This window comes from Mobula birostris, chromosome 24 (genome assembly GCF_030028105.1).
Source record: "Mobula birostris isolate sMobBir1 chromosome 24, sMobBir1.hap1, whole genome shotgun sequence".
In the NCBI taxonomy this organism is placed as follows: Eukaryota; Metazoa; Chordata; class Chondrichthyes; order Myliobatiformes; family Myliobatidae; genus Mobula; species Mobula birostris.
In genome coordinates this window covers 10,845,814-10,869,424 of record NC_092393.1, presented here as the reverse complement: position 1 = coordinate 10,869,424, position 23,611 = coordinate 10,845,814, and the positions used below count along the sequence as shown (strand labels likewise).

The following is a 23,611-nucleotide window of genomic DNA, read 5'->3' as shown; positions in this document are numbered from 1 at the left end:
GAAGTGGAGGGATAGGTTAGTAAATTTTCTGATGACACAAAGGTTGGGGGTGTTGTGAATAGTGTGGAGGGCTGTCGGAGGTTACAGCAGGACATTGATAGGATGCAAAACTGGTCTGAGAAGTGGCAGATGGAGTTCAACCCAGATAAGTGTGAAGTGGTTAATTTTGGTAGGTCAAATATGATGGCAGAATATAGTATTAATGGTAAGACCCTTGGCAGTGTGGAGCATCAGAGGGGTCTTTTGGTCAGAGTCCAGAGAACACTTAAAGCTGCTGCGCTGGTTGACTCAGGCATACGGTGTATTGGCCTTCATCAATCGTGGGATTGAGTTTAGGAGCCAAGATGTAACGTTGCAGCTGTATAGGACATTGCTCAGACCCCACTTGGAGTACTGTGCTCAGGTCTGGTCGCCTCACTACAGGAAGGATGTGGAAACCATAGACAGGATGCAGAGGAGATTTACAAGGATGTTGCCTGGAGCATGCCTTATGAGAATAGATTGAGTGAACTCAGTCTTTTCTCCTTGGAGCGATGGAAGATGAGAGGTGACCTGATAGAGGTGTACAAGATGACAAGAGGCATTGATCGGCTGGATAGTCAGAGGCTTTCTCCCAGTTAGCACTTCATAAGCTTCCTGTGCCCCCCCCCCCATAAACATACCACCAAGAGTTCGAACAAGCGATGGAACTTTTTGGTGGGTAATGGACCCTTGGTTGACCCCAATACGGACACTGGGTATGACCCCAACACTGATGATGACCCAGAGGACCCGAACCCACCACCCACTTTAGATGAGGTTATGGAGGGCCCAATGGGTCCCCAAGAAAATGGGGTACAGAGACAATTTCCCAACAGAACGGTTCCCAACCCTAATGCAGGGAAAGGGCAGAATGCTAACCCTACCATTCAGGTGTATACTCCTTGGAAACCTCAGGACATGTGTCTAATTATGAGCCAAGCACCAAACCGCAAGACTAATCCCAAAAGTTTTATAGAATACATAATCGGAACCGTTCAAATGTATCAGGCCACCCCCACCGCCCCACAAAGACCTTTTTAGCACCCTTACCCAACATGAGCAGACTAAGTGGAAAGAGTACATGCAGTACTCTAACTGGCAGGAATTTGTGGCAGCAGTCCCAGAATCAGCTGACCAGACTGACAGAATCAAGCAAACGCTTAAGGAAATGCTAACTATGGGCTTCCGCCGTCCAGGCCCCAGCAACTACCCTTAACAATTGGGTTACAGGATGCTACCACTTTGGCGCCTCTGATCATTGGCAAAGGGAATGTCCCAATTGCCAACGGCAGTCCAGGCCTCTGGGTCGGCGGCAACCATTCACCACCGATAACCCGTTTTCTGCCTTACTAGTTGATCAGTCGAATTCTAACTCCCCGTCCTCTCTGATATTCCTGAAGAATAGCCCATATTTAACCTATTAGTGGAAGGCAACAATGTCCCCTTTATGCTAGATACTGCAGCAACTATGTCAACACTTGAATTTTCCTGCATCAATCTACATGGTTTCAGGATGTCCGACACCTCAGTGACTCTGAGCGGTTTAATGGGACAAGAAAAATCCTACCCACTGACGGAACCCCTACCAGTCCAATTTGGGGACCAACAGAGTACAATTCAGTTTGCCCAAACCCCGGACCTTGGAGTTAACCTAGCAGGGAGAGACCAGCTGTGCTCCCTCCAATTTAAAATAAAATGTCTTGTTGCTGGAATTACTATTAGTGATCCCGACTCCAGAAGGACCACCATCCTCCTCAGTAGTGGGCTGTAGACCTTCGGCCCGGAGACTTCGACCCACCCTTGCAGGTGCCTGACCCACATGTAACTCTGGTGTATGACCCCTCAGGGGTCTCAAAGGAATTAGAAACCCGGTATGCCCCCTTTGTCGGCAACATGGTCAGCATTACTGTCCTGGGAGATAAAGGGTAAGGAGGGAGCAGCATTATTAGTTCAGGTGCCTACTGAGATATGGAGCCAGTTGGGTCTTATGTCCCCCCACATCATCTTGTCAGTGGCTGCAGGACACAAACCAAAGGAGTTAGGGTTTCTAGCCTGCCGACTGCAGGAACAGGCAGACCCGAGCCTCCTCGGAACTCCCCAGATGTTACCAGATGGAACTTTGACTTATTACCTTTCCCCTTTTTCGGTAACAGGCTGTGTCCATTGTCATCAGCCTCACCGCCTCCCCTCGGATGAGCCAGCCCCTGACTTATGGGCCGCATCAAAGGTTGAGGTAGGACTAACCTCTATGACCCCAGTGCAAATTTGGGTGAAACAGGGAGTACAGCTGCCCTCCATTCCACAATACCCACTTCGGAAGAATGCTGTTGACAGTATCACTTCCCTGGCGGACTGTTTTTGCAAACAGGCATCTTGGTCCCCTGCCAATCACCTTGTAACACCCCTATTCTACCCGTTCCCCAAACCTGGACGGACGGAGTGGCGCCTGGTACAAGATTTACAGAAGATAAATGAAATAGTTGAACCTTTACATCCTGTCGTCCCCAACCCCGCCACCTTTTTAGAAAGCCCAACTGAGGACCTCACGGAACCACCCCATGACTGTTTAACGAGGAACCACTTTCTGACTACTCCCTGCCTGGATGTCTCGGATAAAGCTTTCCCATCTGCAGATTTAATCCTTTTCGTTGACGGTAGTTCCTCTGTCTTTGAGCCAAGGCCAATTTCTCTGCCGAGGAGACAATGTGAATGGCTGTTTGCGCCGCTAATCTGGCTTCCCTGTCCGCCCGGTTGTTACCCAGAGAAACTGTGGAGGAATCGGAGAGGCGGCAGGTGGTCCTTTTGAATGCATCCAGCTTGTGTGTACAATGTTATAAGTATTGTTTAATAGTTGTAGGTGTGTTCAGTAGATGGATTGAAGCCAATCCGACCACCAACAAAGCCTCAATGGTAGTGAGACTGCTACTCACAGAGATCATACCAAGATTTGGGGTACCCCGACAGATAAGCTCAGATAATGGCCCTCGCTTTGTAGGAAGGATAAATAAGGAACTGTGTGAGGTACTGCATATCAAGCAACAGTTCCACTGTACCTACCACCCTAGGGCGGTGGGCATAGTGGAAAGAGCTAACTGCACCTTGAAAAACAAATTGGCCAAACTGATGTCTGAAACTGGCCTAAATTGGCTAAAGGTTCTCCCATTGTCACTGTACCACATGAGGATCACTCCCATTCGACTACTGGGGTGTCGGCCGCCGAGGTCATTTATGGGCGCCCAGGAAGAACCCTATGGGATGCCAATACCCAACCCCTCACCCAAGTTGATCTTAACATCATGGGGGACAAGTTACAAAGGTACTTCAGACAATTAACATCCTCTTTGAAGTTTCTTCATTCACAGGTGCAGGAGACGTTCACCCCACAAAGAGGACCTGAGACAGAGTGGCCTAACTTAAAGATTGGAGACGCGGTACTGATAAGGGATTGGGAGCGTCCCAAGCTTGGACCTCGGTGGAAAGGACCCCTCCAGATACTTCTCCAGACACCCACAGCGGTAAAGGTACAAGGCCAAGGCCACGACCGTTGGATTCACCCGAGTGATTGCAAGCGATGGCTGCCAGAAGAGAAATGATTATTGATAGACTTGGACTCTTCATCATTGCCATCACCTTTATGGTGACCACTCCAGAGGAAAATCTGTTCTATAAAACCCATATGCAGCTGCATGGTAATCATACTGTGTGTTATCCGCTTGCCCAATCAGTAGAAGCCATGTTTGTAGCCACCCCAGGATGGAACCCTAAGAGCTTGTACACCACTGATACCTCAGACACCCCCTGCACAGGAAGGACAGGCAGGGGACAATAGGGCAATGTGTAGAACTTGTATACAACGGTACGAGGGAATCCCCAAGACCCAACTGCATTGGGTCTCGTCCCATTAAAGGAACAAAGGCTAACTGTTCTGACCCACAAAGTTACCCCTATTGTTTTGGAGAAGGCTGGGTCTGTGTAGTAGGTCTGGTTCCAAGCAATACCTCCTGGGCAATGACTCATTGCATACGCCGGAGATGCAGAATACAAAGAGGATGGTTTAGTAACGCATGTACAGAAGTGTCTTAATGTGATCATGGGACCGCAGAGGGTCTGTGGGAAGTGTAACAGGACACATGTTACTACAGATTCCCTGATATATCCATATAACACTTCAGATTTTAATCCATATGGAGGAACTGGTAACTGGCACAAAAAACAAACGACGGGAGCAGGGAAGTCTACCATAAAATGCTACCAGGCTAAAGAGGGATTCGTTTTCCTTCTTAGTGGGACTTTTACCACAGCCACATCCACTCTGCCAGCCCTGTTTACGGCGGGAACGATTGGGCTTGTCACGGTCCCTTGCCCCCAGAAGGCTCATGTCCCGGTCAGTAAGTAGGGAGTTCTGTACGAACTGGAAGGATCCTGTTACGCTGGGCTCCTCTTTAGGCTATGGGTTTCTGAGTACTCTCTCTCTCTCTAGGAGGTTCGGCAGGGACCATAGCTGCCCAGAATCGGAACTATATTATTTGTGGGCTGACTATGCTGGGAAACAGTACCATGGAAGGACTGAAGGCCATAAATAAAGAACTGGTAGAGTTGCAACTGTACGCCCAACAGACCCGGTATGCTGTAGACTACCAGTTGGCTCAGCAAGGAGGAGTATATGCTGTAGTAGGGGACAAATGTATCATCCACGTCACAGACGAATCATGCTATTCAGTCTATTGAGAAACAATTAGATGATTTCAGGCAAGGTCCCGAACCAGGTGATGGGTGGTTAGGTTGGCTGTTAGGAGGTTCCTATTTGCTATATGGGCCTATTACAGTCATAATCACTCTTATTGCAATGTGTGTTTTATTAGCTTGTATTAATACGTGTTGCAAGGTGTGCCTGCATCAGCTAAGAAATTCATTTTTGGCCCCACTCTAAACATATTATCATGAAATGATAAAAGGAGGGAATGAGATGTTAAGGAGTTAGCATCTCATAAGCCTCTTGTGACCCTGGCTATTTTGTAAAGGTCATAGCGGCTAAGACTTTGCAAAAAGAATAGAAGCACAAGTGTTTCTTACAAGATAAGCATTAAAAGGAATGCCTGTTTCAAGGGTAGGAGGCTCCGAGTGGCAAGCTTGTGTCTGGCTGTATCCAGACATAGGGACAATTAAACTGTTACATGAACAATTTATGGCTGATAAGCTAACAATAATCATCTGTACGGAAAACCAAGGGGGTTGAACCCACATGTATCTGGTGTATGTGACTGCATGTGTATTAAAGAGCTGCACTTGCTTTAGAAGCCAGAGACCTCCGAAGCAGCCTCCAAGAGAGTGCTTAAGGAGGGTTCCCTCCGGTAGCTTGCTACTAATAAAGAGTTAAAGTTCCATTCACCGTAGTACGTGATGTCTTTGCATCGGGTAGATCGAAAAGAAGGTTACTGAAATGGCTAGCACAAGAGGGCACAGTTTTAATGTGCTTAGAAGTAGGATTGTCAGGGTTAAGTTTTTTTTTTTACGCAGAGAGTGGTGAGTGTGTGGAATGGGCTGTCAGCAATGGTGGTGGAGGCAGATATGACAGGGTCTTTTAAGAGACTTTTGGATAGGTACATGGAGCTTAGAAAAATAGAGGGCTATGGGTAACCCCCAGGTAATTTCTCAAGTAAGGACATGTTCAGCACAGCTTTGTGGGCCAAAGGGCCTGTATTGTGCTGTAGGTTTTCTATGTCCAACTTCCTTAATGCTATCGCCCAGAAGCCATCAATTATACTGGTGCTCAAGAGCAGGGTAAACTTCCTTAATGACTATTGCCCAGTAGCACTCACATCTACTGTGATGAAGTACTTTGAGTGGTTGGTCATGGGTAGAATCAACTCCTGCCCAAGGACCTGGACCTACTGCAATTTGCCTATCACCACAACAAGTCTACAGCAGTGGCTCTCCACTTGGCCTTGGCCCTCTTCCTCACTCGCAATCAACACAGACGCACTTCAAGTATGCAGACTTAGCCCAGTACTCTACTCTTTCTACACTTATGACTGCATGGCGTGGCATAGCTCAAACTCCATGTATAAGTTCACTGGTGACAACTATTATTGGCAGATTGTCAAGGAGACTTACAAGAGTGAGATAGATCAGTTGGTTGAGTGGTGTCACAACAACCTCATACTCAAAGTCAGAAAGACCAAGGAATTGATTGTGGACTTAAGGGGGAAATGGGTGAATATACACCAATCCTCATTAAGGGGTCAGTAGTGAAAAAGGTGAACAGCTTCAAGTTGCTGGGCTTTAACATCTCAGAGAATCCATCCTGATGCAATTAAGGCAGCGGCACTATTGGTATCTCACCAAATACTTCAGCAAATTTCTACAGATGTACTGTGGAGAGCATTCTGACTGGTTCCACCACCACTTGGAGGCTCCAATGCACAAGATCAGAAACACTTCAGAGTAGACTCAGCCAGCTTCATCATTAGCTTCCATATCATCAAGAACATCTTCAAAAGGCAGTATCTCAATAAGGCAGTATTCATCATTAAGGGCTCACACTATCCAGGACATACCCTCTTCTTCTTACTATTATCAGGGAGAAAGTACAAGAGCTTGAAAACCACGCTATACATCTTAGCTTTTTCCCCTCTGCCATCAGATTTTTGAATAGTCCATGAACACTACCTCATTATTTTGGGTTTTTTTTGCACTATTTTTAATAATTTCTTATTATAATGTCTTACTATAAAGTCAGCATGGTTTCCTGAAGGAAAAATCATGCCTGCTAAATCCGTGAGGATAGACTAAGAAGCACCAGTGAGATTTTCAGAAAGCCTTTGACAAGGTGCCACACAAGGCTGCTCAACAAGAAAAGAGCCCATAGTATTACAGGAAATATACTAGCATGGATAGAAGAATGACTGACTGGCGGGAGGAAAACAGTCAGAATAAAAGGGCCATTTTCCAGTTGGCTACCAGTGACCAGCAATACAGGGGTCTGTGCTGGGATCAGTTCCTTTCAGGTTTTATGGCTTTGTGGCCGCGTTTGCAGACAATACGAAGAAAGGTGGAGGGGCAGGTAGTATTGAGGAAGCAGGATGTCTGTAGATGGACTGAGACAAATTCAGAGAATGGGTAAAGAAGTGGCAGATGGAAAATAATGTAGTGAAGTGCATGGTCATGCACTTAGGTAGAAGGAATAAAGGCAGAGACTATTTTCTAAATGGGGAGAAAGTTCAAAAATCAGAGGCGCAAATGGACATTGGAGTCCTCATGCAGGATTAATTGCAGGTTAAGTCAGTGATAAGGAAGGCTCATGCAATGTTAGCAGTCATTTTGAGAGGACTAGAATACAAAAGCAAGGATGTAATGCTGAAGCTTTAAAAGGCAATGGTCAGACCAAATTTGGGAGTATTATGAGCAGTTTTGGGCCCTTTATATAAGAAAAGATGTGCTGGGCAATCATGGGTGCATAGAATGAAACAGTTAGAATATGAGGAATATCTAATGGCTTTGGACCTATACTCGCTGGAGCTTAGAAGAATAAGGAGGATTTTATTGAAGCCTATCGCATATTGAAATGTCTAGATAGAGTGGACGTGGAAAGAATGTTTCCTATAATGGGGAAGGGCATAGCCTCAGAATAGAGGGACATAACTTAGAACAGATATGAGGAAAAAGTTCTTTGGTGAATCTGTGGAATTAATTGTCACAAATGGCTGTCCAGGCCAAGGCATTGGGTATGTTTAAGGCAGAGGTTGATAGGTTTTTGATTTATTAGGGAGTCAAAGGTAACAGAGAGAAGACAGGAGAATGGAGTTGAGAAGGATAATAAAATCAGCCATGATGGAATGGCAGAGCTTATGGCCTAGTAATTTTTAAAAATGTAGTGCACTGTAATATTGCTGCAAAACAACAAATTTTATGGCGCATGTCAGTGATAATAAACCTGGTTTTGATGCGCACAAGACGCTGAGGACCTCAGCAAGATAGGCAGCATCTATGGTGTGAAGTAAACAGTCGACGTTTTGGGATGAAACTCTTCACCAGGACTGGAAAGGAAAAGGAGTAGAAGCCAGAAGGCAAGGGGAGGCAAAAGAGCACAAACTGGCAAGTGATAGGTGAGAGGGAAGAAGGATGAAGTAAGAAGCTGAGAGGTGAAAGATGGAAGAGATAAGGGGCTGAGAAGGAGTCTAATAGCAGGGGACAGTGGACCATGGAAGAAAGGAAAGAACATGTGTTACAGGTTACTACTGTTAATATGACCTACTAAAACATTCTTATTTCTGATATTTTTCAAGATTGGTAGGTCAGACTTTTAGCATAATAGGCACAGAAAGATTTTAAAATAATGTACGGGGGTGGGGGGGATGTCTCACCTTTTTTGGAATGGATAGAAAATTCTTTCCTGTTGCCACCGTCATCACCGAACTGTCTGGCGGTTTCCCCAACAAAGAAGCACTAATGACAAAACAAAAATGACAATAAAATCTCAGTTTGGTTGCCTACTTTTTAAAGTGCTCTTTCTCCAAAATGTTCACCATCTACTTTATCTAAGTTGCTGTTTGTATTTAAACATTTCCAACACAGAGCTTCAACCAGTATCCAGTTTGAGTCACTTCAGGAAGGCATTGGTAGATTGATGTCAAATTGCTTGGAAATGATCAATGTGTGCTGATCAGAGACAGGCAATCTCTGATGTGGCAAAGTCCCCTATAGAGAGACTTTTACACATGTAAACTGCCCTTTCCAAAACTGCAATAAAATTAAAATAGTTGAGAACAATCAAAGGTAATCAAGCAAAGTTAAGATTTTCATGGGGCCTGGCAGGAACAATGGGTGCCATGTGCAGTGTCCTGTGTACAGTTGGTAATGTACCTTGGCCCTGGAGGAATGGAATGCTGTTTCATTTATATATATTGATGTATGGTTACATGGTAATTAAACATGAACTTGATTTTCTCCTGGTTAGGATACCTGGGATCTAAAATACAAATCAAAGCATGTTTTCAACCAGTGTGTGGGTAATTGTCTACCCAAGAGGACTAAGTCAGTAGTGGAGATTTGTAGATTTTTAGATGCAGATCAAGGGATATGCTGCTGAAGTGAAGGATTAGTCGTAATGTTACTGTATGGCTGAGCAGGTTTAAGAGGCTGAATATCCTTCACCTGCTTCCATTTCCCAGTTTCACATACAGAGACTAAACTTCAGATCACTAGTATTGAATTCAGAGCATTTTGCTTGCTCCGTCTTTCCAGTGGTTGTCAAAATATCTACAGTGGAATTAGTTCAGGGAGATAATACCTCTGCTTCCAGTCAATAACTCACAAGAACTTTTCAGATCTTGTAAATTCAGTTACATAAAATCCTATGAGCAGAGGAAACTTTATGTCTAAAGAGAATATAATGCTGCAAGGAGGAAGACCTCCACTGAATCTAACTAAGGGGTGTCTAATAAAACTAACAAGAAGAGTTGAGTAAAATAACTAGTGGTCTTATTCCTCATGTAGGGATCGTTGCAGTGCTCTACCAAAAGCTCAAGCACTATTAAATTGTCTTGCATGTGTAGGTAAGCAGTAGAATCTGCGGGGTGTTGACAGTTCATATGGGTGCCCAATGGTCAGTGTGGACTCCTGGACTCAAGAACCTGTCTCCAGGCAATTTGATTCCAACACCTCAATAACTCCTTCAATTTATGCAGAAAAACAGCGATGGGCATAAATGATTGAGTTGGCTGGCATTAAATATGACTATAAATGTCCAGAAAAATTATACAAAACAAAAAGCAATAGCTACTTACTAACTTAATTTTACCTCAGCTCATTCTGACTACACAGAAACACACAGGTTCTTGTGCTTCATAGGTCAGTGACCAGGGCATACAACATTACATCTTTTCTGCAGATGTTGTCCACTGAAGCAATTAGACAAATCCATGCATCAACAAACTGGCAACCAATAGAGCAAATCAGTGCCTGCAGCAAAATCCAACAACCTGGTTAATGAGAATTTTTAGATTATGAGAACACTCAGTCCTCTTTTATTGTCATTTAGAAATGCATACGTGCATTAAGAAATGATACAATGTTTCTCCGGAGTGATATCACAGAAAACAGGACAAACTAAAGACTAACACTGACAGAACCATATAATTATAACATATAGTTACAGCAGTGCAAAGCAATACCACAATTTGATGAAGAACAAACCAGGGGCACAGTAAATAAAGTCTCAAAAGTCCCCGATTCGACCGACTCCCGAGTCCCCGATAGCAGGTGGCAAAAGGGAGAAACTCCCTGCTATAAACCTCCAGGCACTGTCAACTAGCCGATGCCTTGAAAGCAGCCGACCACAGCCCACACTGAGTCCATCCGTCCGAAAACTTCAAGCTTCTGACCAGCCTCTCCGATACAGCCTCCCGAGCGCCATACTCTGCCGAGCGCCTTCGACCTCGCCCCGGCCCTGAAACATGCAAGGCTGAGGATTTTGGGGCCTTCTGCTCCGAAGATTCCAGTTACCACACAGTAGCAGCGGCAGCGAAGCAGGCATTTCAGAAGTTTTCCAGATGTTCCTCCATACTCTCACTTTTATCTCCATCAAATCAGAATTGTGCATGGTCCCCTACTTGGCAGATAACAGACAACACCACCGAAGTGGCTGTGCGTGCTGCCGTCGTGCTGCCATTTTCTCCTCCTACCTTTTCTAATGTGGAGAGATTAAGCAGAGAGCTGAAGGTATACTGCCCATTCCTTCCAAAGTTGGGAGGAAGTTACTCATAATTATTCTGCCTACGTTTGTGTTGCATGTTACTAATTATAAGGAGTCTCACTGTAATTACTAGGGAATTAAACTTTGCCTCTCCTATTAGGAGAGTTTCAAGCTTAACTTGAGACTCTGTGATTGCGTTCCTTCCAATACAGAAGATTGATGGAAGATTTTGAACAGGAGTTCCAAATCACAAAGCATTTTGACAGAATAAATAGGCAGAAACTATTTACAGAGGCAGAAAACTATTAAGGTGATTGGAAAAAGCTAAACCAGCATTAAAATTTTGCTTCTGCAAAAGTGCATTACAAAAGTGTGATGGATGCAGGATCAGTAGCTATTATGAAAAGTGGACAAATACTTGGAGAAAACTTGCAGGGCTACGCAAAGGCAACAGATTGGAACTACATAGTTCTTTCAAAGTAGCACACTTCTGAAACCATGATCAGAATGGAGGCTTTAATTATTTTTCCACCAGTAATTTTATACCCAATTAAGTTCTTAATACATCAAGAGCATCGATACCATTTCCAACTTGATGATCAGCAGAAACTAATAGCTTTCCCTTTGGATGTGTTGCTCACAGGTGCCATATGTACCTACCTGAGCAATGGGTAGCAGAAGCAGGATAGCCAGAGAACATCAGTGGTGCTGAGAGGTGGAGGCAACTGAACCAGACAGGCCAAAAACTGCTCAAATACAAGAGAGCCTAGTATAAACAATGGGTCATCATGCCTGCTAGCACATTAGTAGTGAACATATTAAAGAATTCTGTACAATTACAACAGTGATATGACCAAGTCGGACATACACTTGTCTTTTTCCAGCAAAAAGAGAATCAAGAACTAGAGGGCATAGATTTAAGACCAGAGTGGAAAGATTTAAAGAGAACTGAAGGGGGAAGAGGCAGCTGTGGGGGGTGGGAGGGAGAGAGAGAAGGACAGAGAGAGAGCAATGTCTAAAATGATGCATGTGGCAAATTGGCAGTGCTTCTTCTGTCCTAAAAGGGCTAGACCATAAACACAAGATAAAACACCCTCACATGAGGAAGTCTGCAGATGCTGGAATTTCAAGCAACACACATAGAAGTTGCTGGTGAATGCAGCAGGCCAGGCAGCAACTCTAGGAAGAGGTACAGTCGACGTTTCAGGCTGAGACCTTTCCGTCGACTGCACCTCTTCTCAGAGATGCTGCCTGGCCTGCTGCGTTCACCAGCAACTTTTATGTTAAATAAAACACCTTCCAAGGATTTGCAAAGTTGACTTCATACTGGCAATTAGTTTATTGTTGCCACCTGTACCAAGATGCAAAGCTTTGCCTTGCATACCATCCACATGGATCATTTCACACCAGCACTTTGAGATAACACAAAGGGAAAAGCAATTGACAGAATGTAGTATATGTTGTTGCAGCAACAGTTACAGAGGAAGTGCATGTAGACTAACAGATGCAAGGGCCACAAGGTAGAGTGAGATAAAGAATTCATCTTTATCTTATAAGAAGTCCATTCAAGTCTTATAGAAGTGGGACAGAGTAAAACAGCCGTACCTTCTGCACAATGGTGGTGGGGGGGGGGGGAGGGGGAGAGAGAAATGACCGAGGTAGGAGGGGTCCTTGATTATGATGACTGTGATAGCACAGGAATGAACAAAGAAGCAGGTGTGATTAAGAAGGAAGGCTAATGTGGGTGGGGAGAAAGCTCTGGCCAGGAGCAGGTGAAGTTGTTTACAGTGGAGGAGGGATGTCAGAGGCAAGGGGTTCAGTAGGCAGAGGAGAGCTTATACTTCCTCTACTGATCACAGCCAAAACAGCAGGAAAATCTGAATATTTACAATTTTAATATGAGGATTTGCAGACTGAAGTAAAAAACATGACCTATGCTACGTTCATGTGAACAGAAGATAAAAATCTATTCTCCTACCTGAATGAAGACAAGTGTAAGTTGACATTGCAACAGGAACAAAAAGCATTTCCTGATTCCATACGTTGTGTGCCGTGCCTATAGAAAAAATGGAAACACTTGTTAAATTAGAGTAGCAAAGTTGTGTTCAGTTCTGTTATATGCTTTACAAGTTATACGCAAGCACTATATAGGTGGATATCAGCCACTTGTGCATGGATGACATCTATATTTAAACTAAGTTTTATTTGGTACTGACTGAGGAACAGTGAATGGGTGAACTAGCAATCTAGCCTAATGAAAAACAGTTAGGCCAACAGCAAGATTCGTTCAGCTTCACAGAACAGTTTTCCCATTTGGAGATTCCTGAGCTGAAAGCTCATCCACTGGCCACACACTCAAAACCTTAATCAATGCCAGGTACAAAATTGTGGGCTGTATGCTTGTTGTTTTTCCATTAGTAATTCTACCAAACAGTCTTCTTACAAAGCACAATTGTCTCAAGTTAACTTGGCTTGCTTAAACTCTGTTACCTATTTACATTCTTACAAAGGAAGATGGATTAAGAGTAAATGTCAATGAATTTAGATTAGATTAGATTATGAGGACACTCAGTCCTTGTTTATTGTCATTTAGAAATGCATGCATTAAAAAATGATACAATGTTCCTCCAGAATGATATCACAGAAACACAGGACAAACCAAGACTAAAACTGACAAAACCACATAATTATAACATATAGTTACAACAGTGCAAAGCAATACCGTAATTTGATAAAAGAGCAGACCATGAGCACGGTAAAAAAAAGTCTCAAGTCCCGATAGCCCCATCATCTCACGCAGATGGTAGAAGGGAGAAACTCTCCCTGCCATGAACCTCCAAGCGCCGCAAACCATGCAGCACCATTGGAAGCACCTGACCGCAGCAGACCCTGAGTCCGTGCAAAAACTTCGAGCCTCCGACCAGCCCTCCGACACCGAGCACCATCCTCTGCCGAGTGCTTCAACCCCGCCCCGGCCGCTGAGCAACAAGCAAAGCCGAGGACTTGGAGTCTTCCCCGCCGGAGATTCTGGATCACACAGTAGCAGCGACAGCGAAGCAGGCATTTCAGAAGTTTCACCAGATGTTCCTCTGTGCTCTCACATCTGTCTCCGTCAAATCAGGATTGTGCATGGCACACTACTTGACAGGTAACAGATATCACCACTGGAGTGGCCACTGTGAGCTGCATCACGCCGCCATCTTCTCCTCCCTCCTCCAGCCTTTTTAATTTTAAAAGATGAAGGCTAATTATTTTGCTACTTATGCAATGTCTTCTAACTTCTCCCACACAGATACCTTCAAAATCTCCCAAGGATTTATTAGTCATTTCCATTTCACTTATCCAGTCACACACATCAAAGTTGCTGGTGAACGCAGCAGGCCAGGCAGCATCTCTAGGAAGAGGCACAGTCGACATTTCGGGCCGAGACCCTTCGTCAGGACTAACTGAAAGAAGAGTTAGTAAGAGATTTGAAAGTGGGAGATTTGAAAGCCTGACGAAGGGTCTCGGCCTCTTCCTAGAGATGCTGCCTGGCCTGCTGCGTTCACCAGCAACTTTGATGTGTGTGGCTTGAATTTCCAGCATCTGCAGATTTCCTCGTGTTTGCGTCACTTATTCAGTCATTCACTTATTCACTTTTCAGTCACATCAGGTTCCATGTTTGTGGGATGACACCCAGCTGCCACTCGCAGCCATCTCACTGGAGCACTTAGATTATACCACATTGTTCTCTGAAATCTAACAGTGCATGACAAGAAAAATCCTCTAAATTGTGAGTCAGCTGAAGCCTTTACTCCTTAGAACAAAAAACAGAAGCCTTCATCACTAAATAGATGAACTTTGGCAGTAGTGACTACACTTAAAATATTAAAGTGACAGTTAATTTCTTCCTCTGATTCTCAAACAGAATTGTCCACAAAGAAGCAAGATGGGAACAGGCATTAGGTGTAATGCCTTCCATAGATGAATGGACCACCTACAGCAGAACCCTGGAACAATAGCACTAAAGAATGTTATGAAAAATTTTGAAGATCATCTGGAAGGACAGAAGATCAGTAAACTGGAAGAGGCTAACATGAACAGGATTTCTACCACGATAAAGCAACACCAACTCCTATGGACAGGTCTTGTCATTTGGATGCCTAACTCAAATCGCCCCAAACAGATCTTTTTGTCCCAGCTGCAGGTAGGTCAGCGAGCTCCTGGTTGGCAAAGGAAACACTTCAAAGATAACATCAAAATCAGCTTGAGGAAGTTCAATACTACACCTAAAACCTGGGAGAATATTGCTCTTAATAGATACACCTGGAGGAAATCTGTTCAAGAGGGAACTGTCCTACATGAGAGCGACCTCCGATGTGCCACAGAGAACAAAAGGCAGCAGTGAAAGAAGAGAATGAACAACCAAAAGACCCGACCACTAACCACAGGCAACACTTACTCTTGTCCACACTGCACCAGAAAACATGGATCCCAGATTGGCCTCTACAGCCAGCTGAGGACCCACCAATAGATAATCCCTTAGGAGAACATACTCGACTCGAGTGATCATACTACAATGGCTGAATTTTATGTATCATTAGAAATGTATTTACAGTAAACCGTGAAGGTATTAAAAGGCATTCAGAAAAGATGGACGGCAATGATGCCTGGGATTAAGGTATATGGATACAAGGATGGATCGGAGGGGGTTGGGACTGTTTATTTTGTAAAAGAGGCTAAGAAATTAATTACTATTAGTCCATAACTATTTAATAAAGTTAATGAGGATTAACAGCAACATGAGGAAAGCCATTTCAAAATAAGTATATGGTTGAAATCTGAAACACATTGCTTGCAGAGCTGGTTCAGGCATATTGCACTGCGGACTTCAAGAAGAATTTGGATAAACATATGGTGGAGCAGGAATTTCAACACTACTGACATGGGAGTGGAACTCGAGATTTGCTCTGGTACAATCAGCACAGACTTAGTGGCCTCATTCTGTGCTGAACTCATTGTGATTTCCATGCCATGAGATATGAGTGTGGTTATAAAAATGTAACTGATACATACATTTTCCAGAGATTTGGTTGTAAAATTATCATCCTGCTACAGAAACAATCCATCTTAAAATATCTTCAGCATATTTTAAGTCCTCTCTAGATTAATGTCTGGCAGCCTCTGGGTAGGTACACAGCATAAACTGGTTGGCCACTGAGACTAAGTATATACAAAATTTAATCCAACTTGGTTCACTGCACATTGCTTGATAAATACCTCTCAAGTGACATGGATAGCTTTAACCTTGAAAATGCTGATCATCCAAAATACTTCAGCATATATTTAGACAGCAAGCTCTTCTTTAATGATCCCATTACCAAACACCAGTGGGATCATCACTAGAACTGGCATTTCAGCAATAGGTCAGGGATTCTGTTCACAAATGTTTCAGAATTTAGTATATGAACCTTGTATTGCATTATCAGTGGTATAAACTCTGAACCAATTAGTATGCAGCTTTAAATAATTAGTACATCCACCCATATGGTTACTTGCATAAATTTAGCTTGTACTCTGATAATGAATCAGAGTCTGATGACTTCAGCAGTTCATTCAGTAGAAAGTGCAACTGTTTCTTTTCCAGCTTGACTTGGAATGGGCATGAAACATTTAGCTGTAATTCTTGCCCACATCCAAGGGAACTTGCTGCCAGCATGATGAAAGTTAGGGGTAGGTAAGGGTGCGAGAGGTAGAAATTAGAGAAAGAATTGGGCTTTATTTTGTAGGCTTCCATCGCAAATCTGGATGAACTAAAGGAATATATTCTTATTGCAATAAATGCTCTTCTCTTCCTCTCTGCCATTTTACAAACACTGCAGAATATTCAATACAGGAAACCCAAGATTGCTATCCATTTCCTAACTGTAAGGGATCATCCACAATGTATCAATGCAAGTTCTATACTATGCTTTTCCTGCCTCCAAACAAGCATCCTGACTTATGGAACTCTAACCAACTGTGCCAATGATGAATGCACAATGACAGTCTCTGTGCTGCTATGGGAACACCAAGCATTGACAACAGGCACATGAACTTCATTATTCTTCAAACGGAAGTCTCCCCAAATCCTTGAGCACAACACTTTTGCAACTCTCACTTCGGCTAGCAGCTGATAGCTGATAGGGGGTTGATAGCCCCTGGGCCAGCCAAACTTAAGAAATCACATTTGCGTGGATGCTGCGTGATGTGTCCCCTGTTACAAATCAGTACCCCGAAATAACAAACAGTATACAATATGCAATTAAATGATTAAGCATTATAATTCTTACTTTGACTATATGGTTAGTAAAGAAAACGGAGGAAAAGAAAGGGCCCAATCTTATGAAACAGTTTATTATGCAATGTTGGAGCTCACTGATAAGTCAATTGTCCACCATCGACCTCCTCCGATCGTCGCTGCCCTTCAGACCCTCGCTCCAAGTCCACCCCGTCCGGCAGTCTACCAACTCTCTCCATTCACGTCTTCTCTCCTCATCTCTCCCCAGCAAAAGACCTTGAAAATCTCTCTTCCAGACTCACAAGAACAACAGCATTCCAAATCCCGTTATTTCTAATCATAACCCAAACATTGCTGCTACAGAGAAACCACTACATTAACAGTGAAACCCTAAAGCATGTTACACTTTCAATACCTATTGTGAAGTATCTGTGCAGTGCACAAATGTTGGCATTGATATTTATGCTGCTTACTGATAAATGTAGTGCCCTACCTGCTAAGTTCCTACAATTCGCTTTGAAACAATGCACTCTTGTTGAAAACATTAACTTGCATTCTGAAGTCAGTGAAAAGTCTGTTCAACAGCTGATATGGCAAGGTGAAAAGTCTATCTTCCCATCTCATTCCACATTCTCAACTCACCAATGCCACAAAATTAGAGGGAGATTGCTCCAGAAATAAAGTTTCAAAATCACAATTGCTCGAAGTGTTACCCGACGATTCACTGCAAAAAATATTTGGCAAACACTTTAGATTACTCTTCATAATGCTGCTGCAGAGCACATTTAAACAAAATGTCTTGGAAGGCATCCTTTACAGAATAACATAAAATACACAGAACCATCCATTTGGCTCCATTTCAAGCGCAGTTCAAGTATGGAACTCGCTACTCCATGTAGTAATTGAGGCAAAGAGCATAAAAATGTTTAAGGAGGAGCAAAACAATACAATGTGGACAAAGAGTTCGAAACTTGCTGGTGTGACTAGCAGAGGGCTAAAGGCAAGATAAATGGCAAGATAAATTTGCTAAAATGGACAGTCTGCTTCTGTACTGCGAACAGCATACCCAAACATTGTTTACTACTGTGAAAAATTTCACTTCAATATTTATTTGCTGCCTCTCAACGTGCTGTTTGTAATTCAAGTTCTGCACTGTGTGGATTTATCTTTAGATCCTGAGGCAGAAAATACTATAGTGATTTGATGACAGACATTTAATTCCTATTTGTTACTATTATCATGTAACAAGCTTTCTAATGCTTGATCCTTAGCTAGGAAGTAGTCATGTGCTTTACACAAATAGATTAACCACTCAACAATGACTGCCCTGTTTATTTTCCTATTATCCATTTTTAACCTGAGGTGCATCGTCAACACAAGTCAGGAGAAAAATCCTTTCCCATAAACATTGTATTTCAAGTGTAGAAGATACACAGAGAACACAGGATGCAACTTCATCAGAAGCAGGAACATTAGAACACAAGAGACCCTTCGGCTCAGCCTGAATCGTCGACTGTACTTTTTTCCCCATAGATGCTGCCTGGCCTGCTGAGTTTCTCCAGCATTTTGTGTGTTTTGCTTGGATTTCCAGCATTTGCAGATTTTCTCTTCTTTGACATTACAACCCAAGTGGAGCATTCATCCAACTCTGGTCTACAGCTCTATTCAATTTGATATTGAGTGACAGGACACCTCAAATTCACTTGTCTGTTTTTTACTTCACATCCACTTAGACTTTAATTGCCCTAATTGGCCTATTCACATTTCTCATACCTTGATTTTAAGAACACTTCTCAGTATTGACAACTGTACCCAAGAATAGTTTTTCCAATTCTACTCTACCAAATTCTGAAATAAATAACCAGTACATCCACCCAGATGGTTACTTGCATAAATTTAGCTTGTACTCTGTTAATGAATCAGAGAGGATAGTCAGTCTGATGACCTCAGAAGTTCATTCAGCAGAAGGTGCAACCGTTTCTTGCCCATCTTGACTAGTGATGGGCAGGAGACACTTAGCTGCAATTCGTGACAAGATCACCCCTTTTACACTCTGTTTGATTATGCAGTAATTATGGCTTCTTAATGAAGAAAACCTGTCTTAAATTATTCAAAATCAATATATGGTATACATGAAATACGACACTGCAAGATCTCAGGTTAAGTAGCATCTGTGGAGCAAGAAACTACTAATGAATTCAAATCAATACTTTTTCCACAAAACTTGCGATGAAAAGCAAGCAACCACAAATATAAACTCCATTTCTCTCTCCAAAGATGCTACCAGATCCAAATTAGGGATTTAAAAAAATGTTGGAAATATGAGAAATCAGTGATCCTCCATCATTGTTGCTTAGGGTAAATTGAACAATATGCAATCTCAGAGGCTGCCTTTAAAAGAGGATGTATCTGACTTATATACAACCATCAGTGCACTCGATGCAACATTATTGTATTGGAATCTTTTTGAAGGGAGCAAGATTTTGTAGATAGAAGATGACAAATTCACAAAAGAAAAAATATTCCAGTTGTTTTTTTTAAAAAATATATAAATATCCCAATGCTTATCTGTTCTAAAGCATCACCTCATTAAAAGGGGACTGGTCCTTGAAAAAGCATGCAACTATATTATAGGATGGTGTCAGCAGAAAAGAAACACAATTGAAGTTAGAGAGTTGGAGCGCTGAAGGGTAGTGTAGGGAAGTAGGAAAATAATTGCCTGTGTAGTGGGGGATTATTGTGCAGCTTGAAAATAATCACCTGCTCGATGAGTTTGATGATGCTGATGCTTTCTTCCTGGTGAAAGAAAATGGAGCATGGCAGACTGTTCAAGAGGCCAGATAACTGCAGGGGAGAAAGTTCCTCAGAATCAAAGGAAACATTTGCACTGGTGGCATAGCCAAAGGTCTCCCAGGAACAGCGGGATGGGTAGAGTGGATCCATAGCAACACTGCAATAAGCAAAGAATCACAAGTCACAGATGGACATTAAATGTTTCATGACTGCCCAGTTTATTTTCCTCAAATCTGCAACACAGTAATTCACCACTGCCTATCATTCAGTAGCAAATCACCAGCCATGATACAGCACCTCTTAGTTTTCTTCTCTCCCCTCATGGCTGGTACCTATTGAATGGCCCAATTATACAGTTCACAGCACTGCTAAAGGAAGAACACTAAAGAACACCACAAATCCCCGATCTCACCCTTTCTGAAATTGTTACCTGTAGAATCTCTCTGCATGTACCCCCCCCACATTTGTCCAAGATTTAAATATTTCTCCCAATCATCAGCTATTTCTCCCAATCATCAGTTAAGATACTTGAAGACTGATAGCAAGATACTAACCTGCCATTTTGTATAACCCTGCTGTAAATTTCCAACATTTCAGCATTATCTTATATTACCTGAATTACCCCATGTAAAAAAAATCAGGAAAATAGACCAATACATTTTCTATTTTTTTTTAAATTGGCCTTCAGGTGGGTTAGGAATTTTTACTTCTTACCAAGCCCACATTTGTACCGACCATGATTTATATGCTGGTTTGCTATGACTGAATCAAACTGTCAGAACACTGGTCAGCTGCAACTGTATTTGCAACCAGATCTTCTACAAATCAATGTCCAATTTTCCTAATCAATTCTTCCTTATTCTATTCTTTATTGTTTACAAATGCAAACCACAATAATCACCATGTGAAAAGACTGCAATTTGTCAGCTCAGAAACAAACACTGATCCATTAGACTTTCAAAGCAGTCTGGGTGCTCTCAATGTTGGTGCCACTGTTCACCATGGTCAAGCATACACAGCCAGCTCCACTCAGTTCAAAGTACTCCTGCTTCAAAATCTAAAGCTGTGGAGCAAGACTCATCCTTGACTGTAATTCCTAGCGTCTGAGGTGCCAACTTTTGCACAAAACCAGAGGTCAGAATTGTTTGTTCACTTGGGTATCAGGCCAACATTTGTCCAAAACTCTAACTTTTTTTTTTGAGGCCTTACTGACTGAGTCCTATTGCTTGTAGCCAAATGTTCAATTACTATATAAAAATCAAACAATCTTTCAAGATAACCCTGAACAGTAGCTAACGCTAAGAGTGAGAAAAGTTCCCTGTGGCCATTTCCACCCTTCCACATTTGAGTTCTTCAGCACTTGCTAGAATGCATAAAAGAATACTATAAATCCACTTTTACATCAGCAGAATGGACACAGGAATCAATAAGTTCCCATTGATTCCTATCCAGTACTGGATTTTCTGCATCTAATTGTACAGTCTCTGACTGGTTTACAAATGCATGGTGAATAGAATCCTCACCCAATGTCACTCTGCAGGAAAAGGCAGTTGTTTCGAAAGTTAGCAGAGCTTCCCAGGCAGCAAATCACCTCCCCATACTCTTGCATGATTTTCATCATCTCGCACATTGCTGGGGGGGGGAAAAGCTTACATGTAACAAAAACTTTCAGGGAATTACACAAAAAGCAGTTTCCTACATGCTACAATCATAATGACCACAATGCAATCAAACTTCTTGCACTCTTTCCTAGAACTTCCAAAGTTTGGATCCTCCATCTGCCTTTCAGCAACCAATCTGCACATTGCTGAAAGGTTAAGCTTTAAAAGGTTTCGCATTCCTCTCTCCACCCCCGTTAAGCTTGGAAGAGTAGAAGCTGCAAGCTTTGACCTTTTACCAATATAAAAAATAGCTACCGAGTTTAAAGGCAGATGACTTTCATGAAATATAAGGGAGAGAACACAGTGTAACACCATCGCTGGACCAGGTTTCCTGAGTACTGCTGAATCACATTTGTACTGCGCATAGTCTTACAGACTTTTGAAAATCTTGTGTTGCTTACATGACAAATACTAAGATCTTAGAAACTGATGAGTCTAAAACTATCCAATTAGACCTCTACCTCTTCAAATAGTTACAGCATGTTCTTTTGAAAACCACTATTCAGTCTGAACCAACACCCTCAAGGTAATACTTCATTACAATTCATTGTACATAAAATAAATTTCTCCCTAGATTTTGGCAATTCAGTTATATCAGTGCCCTTCAACTGAATAGAGTCAGAATAGAGTCATCTGACAATATATTATTACTGCGGCTGCAAGTATACAGCCGATGGTTACTTACTGTCCTGTGTGCAGTCTGTAAACAGAGGGACCAGTAAAGGCACATTATCAATGTTTTGGAGATGTGGTCGAACTTGGTGGATTCCTCGTGGCAGCTTAGCCTAAAAGTAAGGTAGTGTTTAATTTACTTTGCTGCAAAAGAAAAATTAAAAATGGCATATGCTGATTGTACTGGAGCTATCCAAGGAATGGTTTCAAATGAAAGCTAATAAATACACCCATCAATTCCATAGTTATATTTAATTTTGCTGGTCATTGCTTCTGTGGAGCATTTTACTTTATTAAAGGCTGCAATAAAGGTCTTTTGCTGTCATTGCTAAAGCTGTGCTACATGAATTAATTAAAAATGGTTTGCTTGGAACTCTCTGAACTTGTGGTGTTTAACAAATGATGTACAAAGGTTACAGATTCATCACTGTCTCATGAACTTGTAAACATTGCAGTTTTACATTTATTCCAGCCATTACATCTATGGCATAAAGGGTTCAAAGCAAAATTTCAGTTTATATAATGGAACTACTCTCCACAAATTCAGCACAGATCCATGACCAAACCTCCAACTTACCCGATTATGATCTTCCAGAAAGCTGGGCACATCACTGTCAGTTGGCTGGAAGCTAATGAGGTCAGAGTGTCTCTCTTCTTCCATTAGTAATGCTCCCTCTGCATCATCCTTCGAATCTATGCAGTTACAAAGATCCATGGCTATAATAAGATTCAGTAAGGTTCAATGTCTCTACTGACTTGAAGGAATAGACTGAAGGCAGCTAAAACCTCCAAAGGCTGTGTTCTCAGCACAGGTATTGTCTTCCTTATCCAGTATGAAAAAATATATTGGCTCAAAGTAGCTCAGATCCACAATATTAAAGGCTGTAGGAATTTAGCAGTTTGTTGGGGTCAAACAGCTGTTATTCTTTAACTGTTATGCATAAACTTACAATGAACATTAATGATAAAAAACATTCAAATACAAGAATATTAAATATTTGTTTTGACTGGTCTCTAACACTTAACTTGGTTACCTACAAGAGAATGATTATAGGCAGATAGAAGGGGTGCAGGGATTGGGGGGTGGGGGGTATATACACTTGCATCAATATACAATACACAGGTGCAACTCATGTACCAGATTTTATAGTAGAAATCACATTCTGCACATATTACACTAATCACATTTTCCCACAAACTTCAGTAGGAAGTATTAAAAGTTTGCCTACCCTGAAGGTTATCATGTAGGGAGCCAGCATGGCTTGGGCTTGATTGTGGGATTTCGGAACCAGAGCATCCACCATATGGTAGCAGAGAAATATGACAATTCCAGCCTGTTTCTAAACCCATCTTTTCTGCAAATACCTGACCAAACAACAGATTATTATAAACTAAGTGCTCATCTGCATTGCTTTATATGAGAAGATAATTGCGAAGATAAGCACAGATTAAATCATCTGGATATTTTCTTCCCTCCCCCACAAACAAAGCAAATTTATGCATTCAAATAGA

At 42.3% G+C, this 23,611-nt stretch overlaps 1 protein-coding gene across 7 annotated transcripts in view; it reads right to left on the bottom strand.

The window, feature by feature from the left end:
- The window catches only part of tmem94 (transmembrane protein 94), a 173,163-nt gene that overhangs the window by 44,617 nt on the left and 104,935 nt on the right, over positions 1-23,611 (bottom strand). For 4 of the 7 annotated variants that reach the window (XM_072242652.1, XM_072242653.1, XM_072242655.1 and 1 more), the window contains 8 exons: positions 23,329-23,464; positions 22,677-22,792; positions 22,113-22,212; positions 21,290-21,398; positions 19,734-19,923; positions 12,693-12,770; positions 11,375-11,460; positions 8,385-8,466 (listed from right to left, as the gene is read on the bottom strand). In XM_072242652.1, coding sequence (XP_072098753.1) covers positions 8,385-8,466; positions 11,375-11,460; positions 12,693-12,770; positions 19,734-19,923; positions 21,290-21,398; positions 22,113-22,212; positions 22,677-22,792; positions 23,329-23,464 — 897 coding nt within the window. Of the gene's footprint in view, positions 1-3,040; positions 3,597-8,384; positions 8,467-11,374; positions 11,461-12,692; positions 12,771-19,733; positions 19,924-21,289; positions 21,399-22,112; positions 22,213-22,676; positions 22,793-23,328; positions 23,465-23,611 lie in introns of those variants that run through there. The other 3 variants (XM_072242657.1, XM_072242658.1, XM_072242654.1) reach the window with 2 other exon arrangements.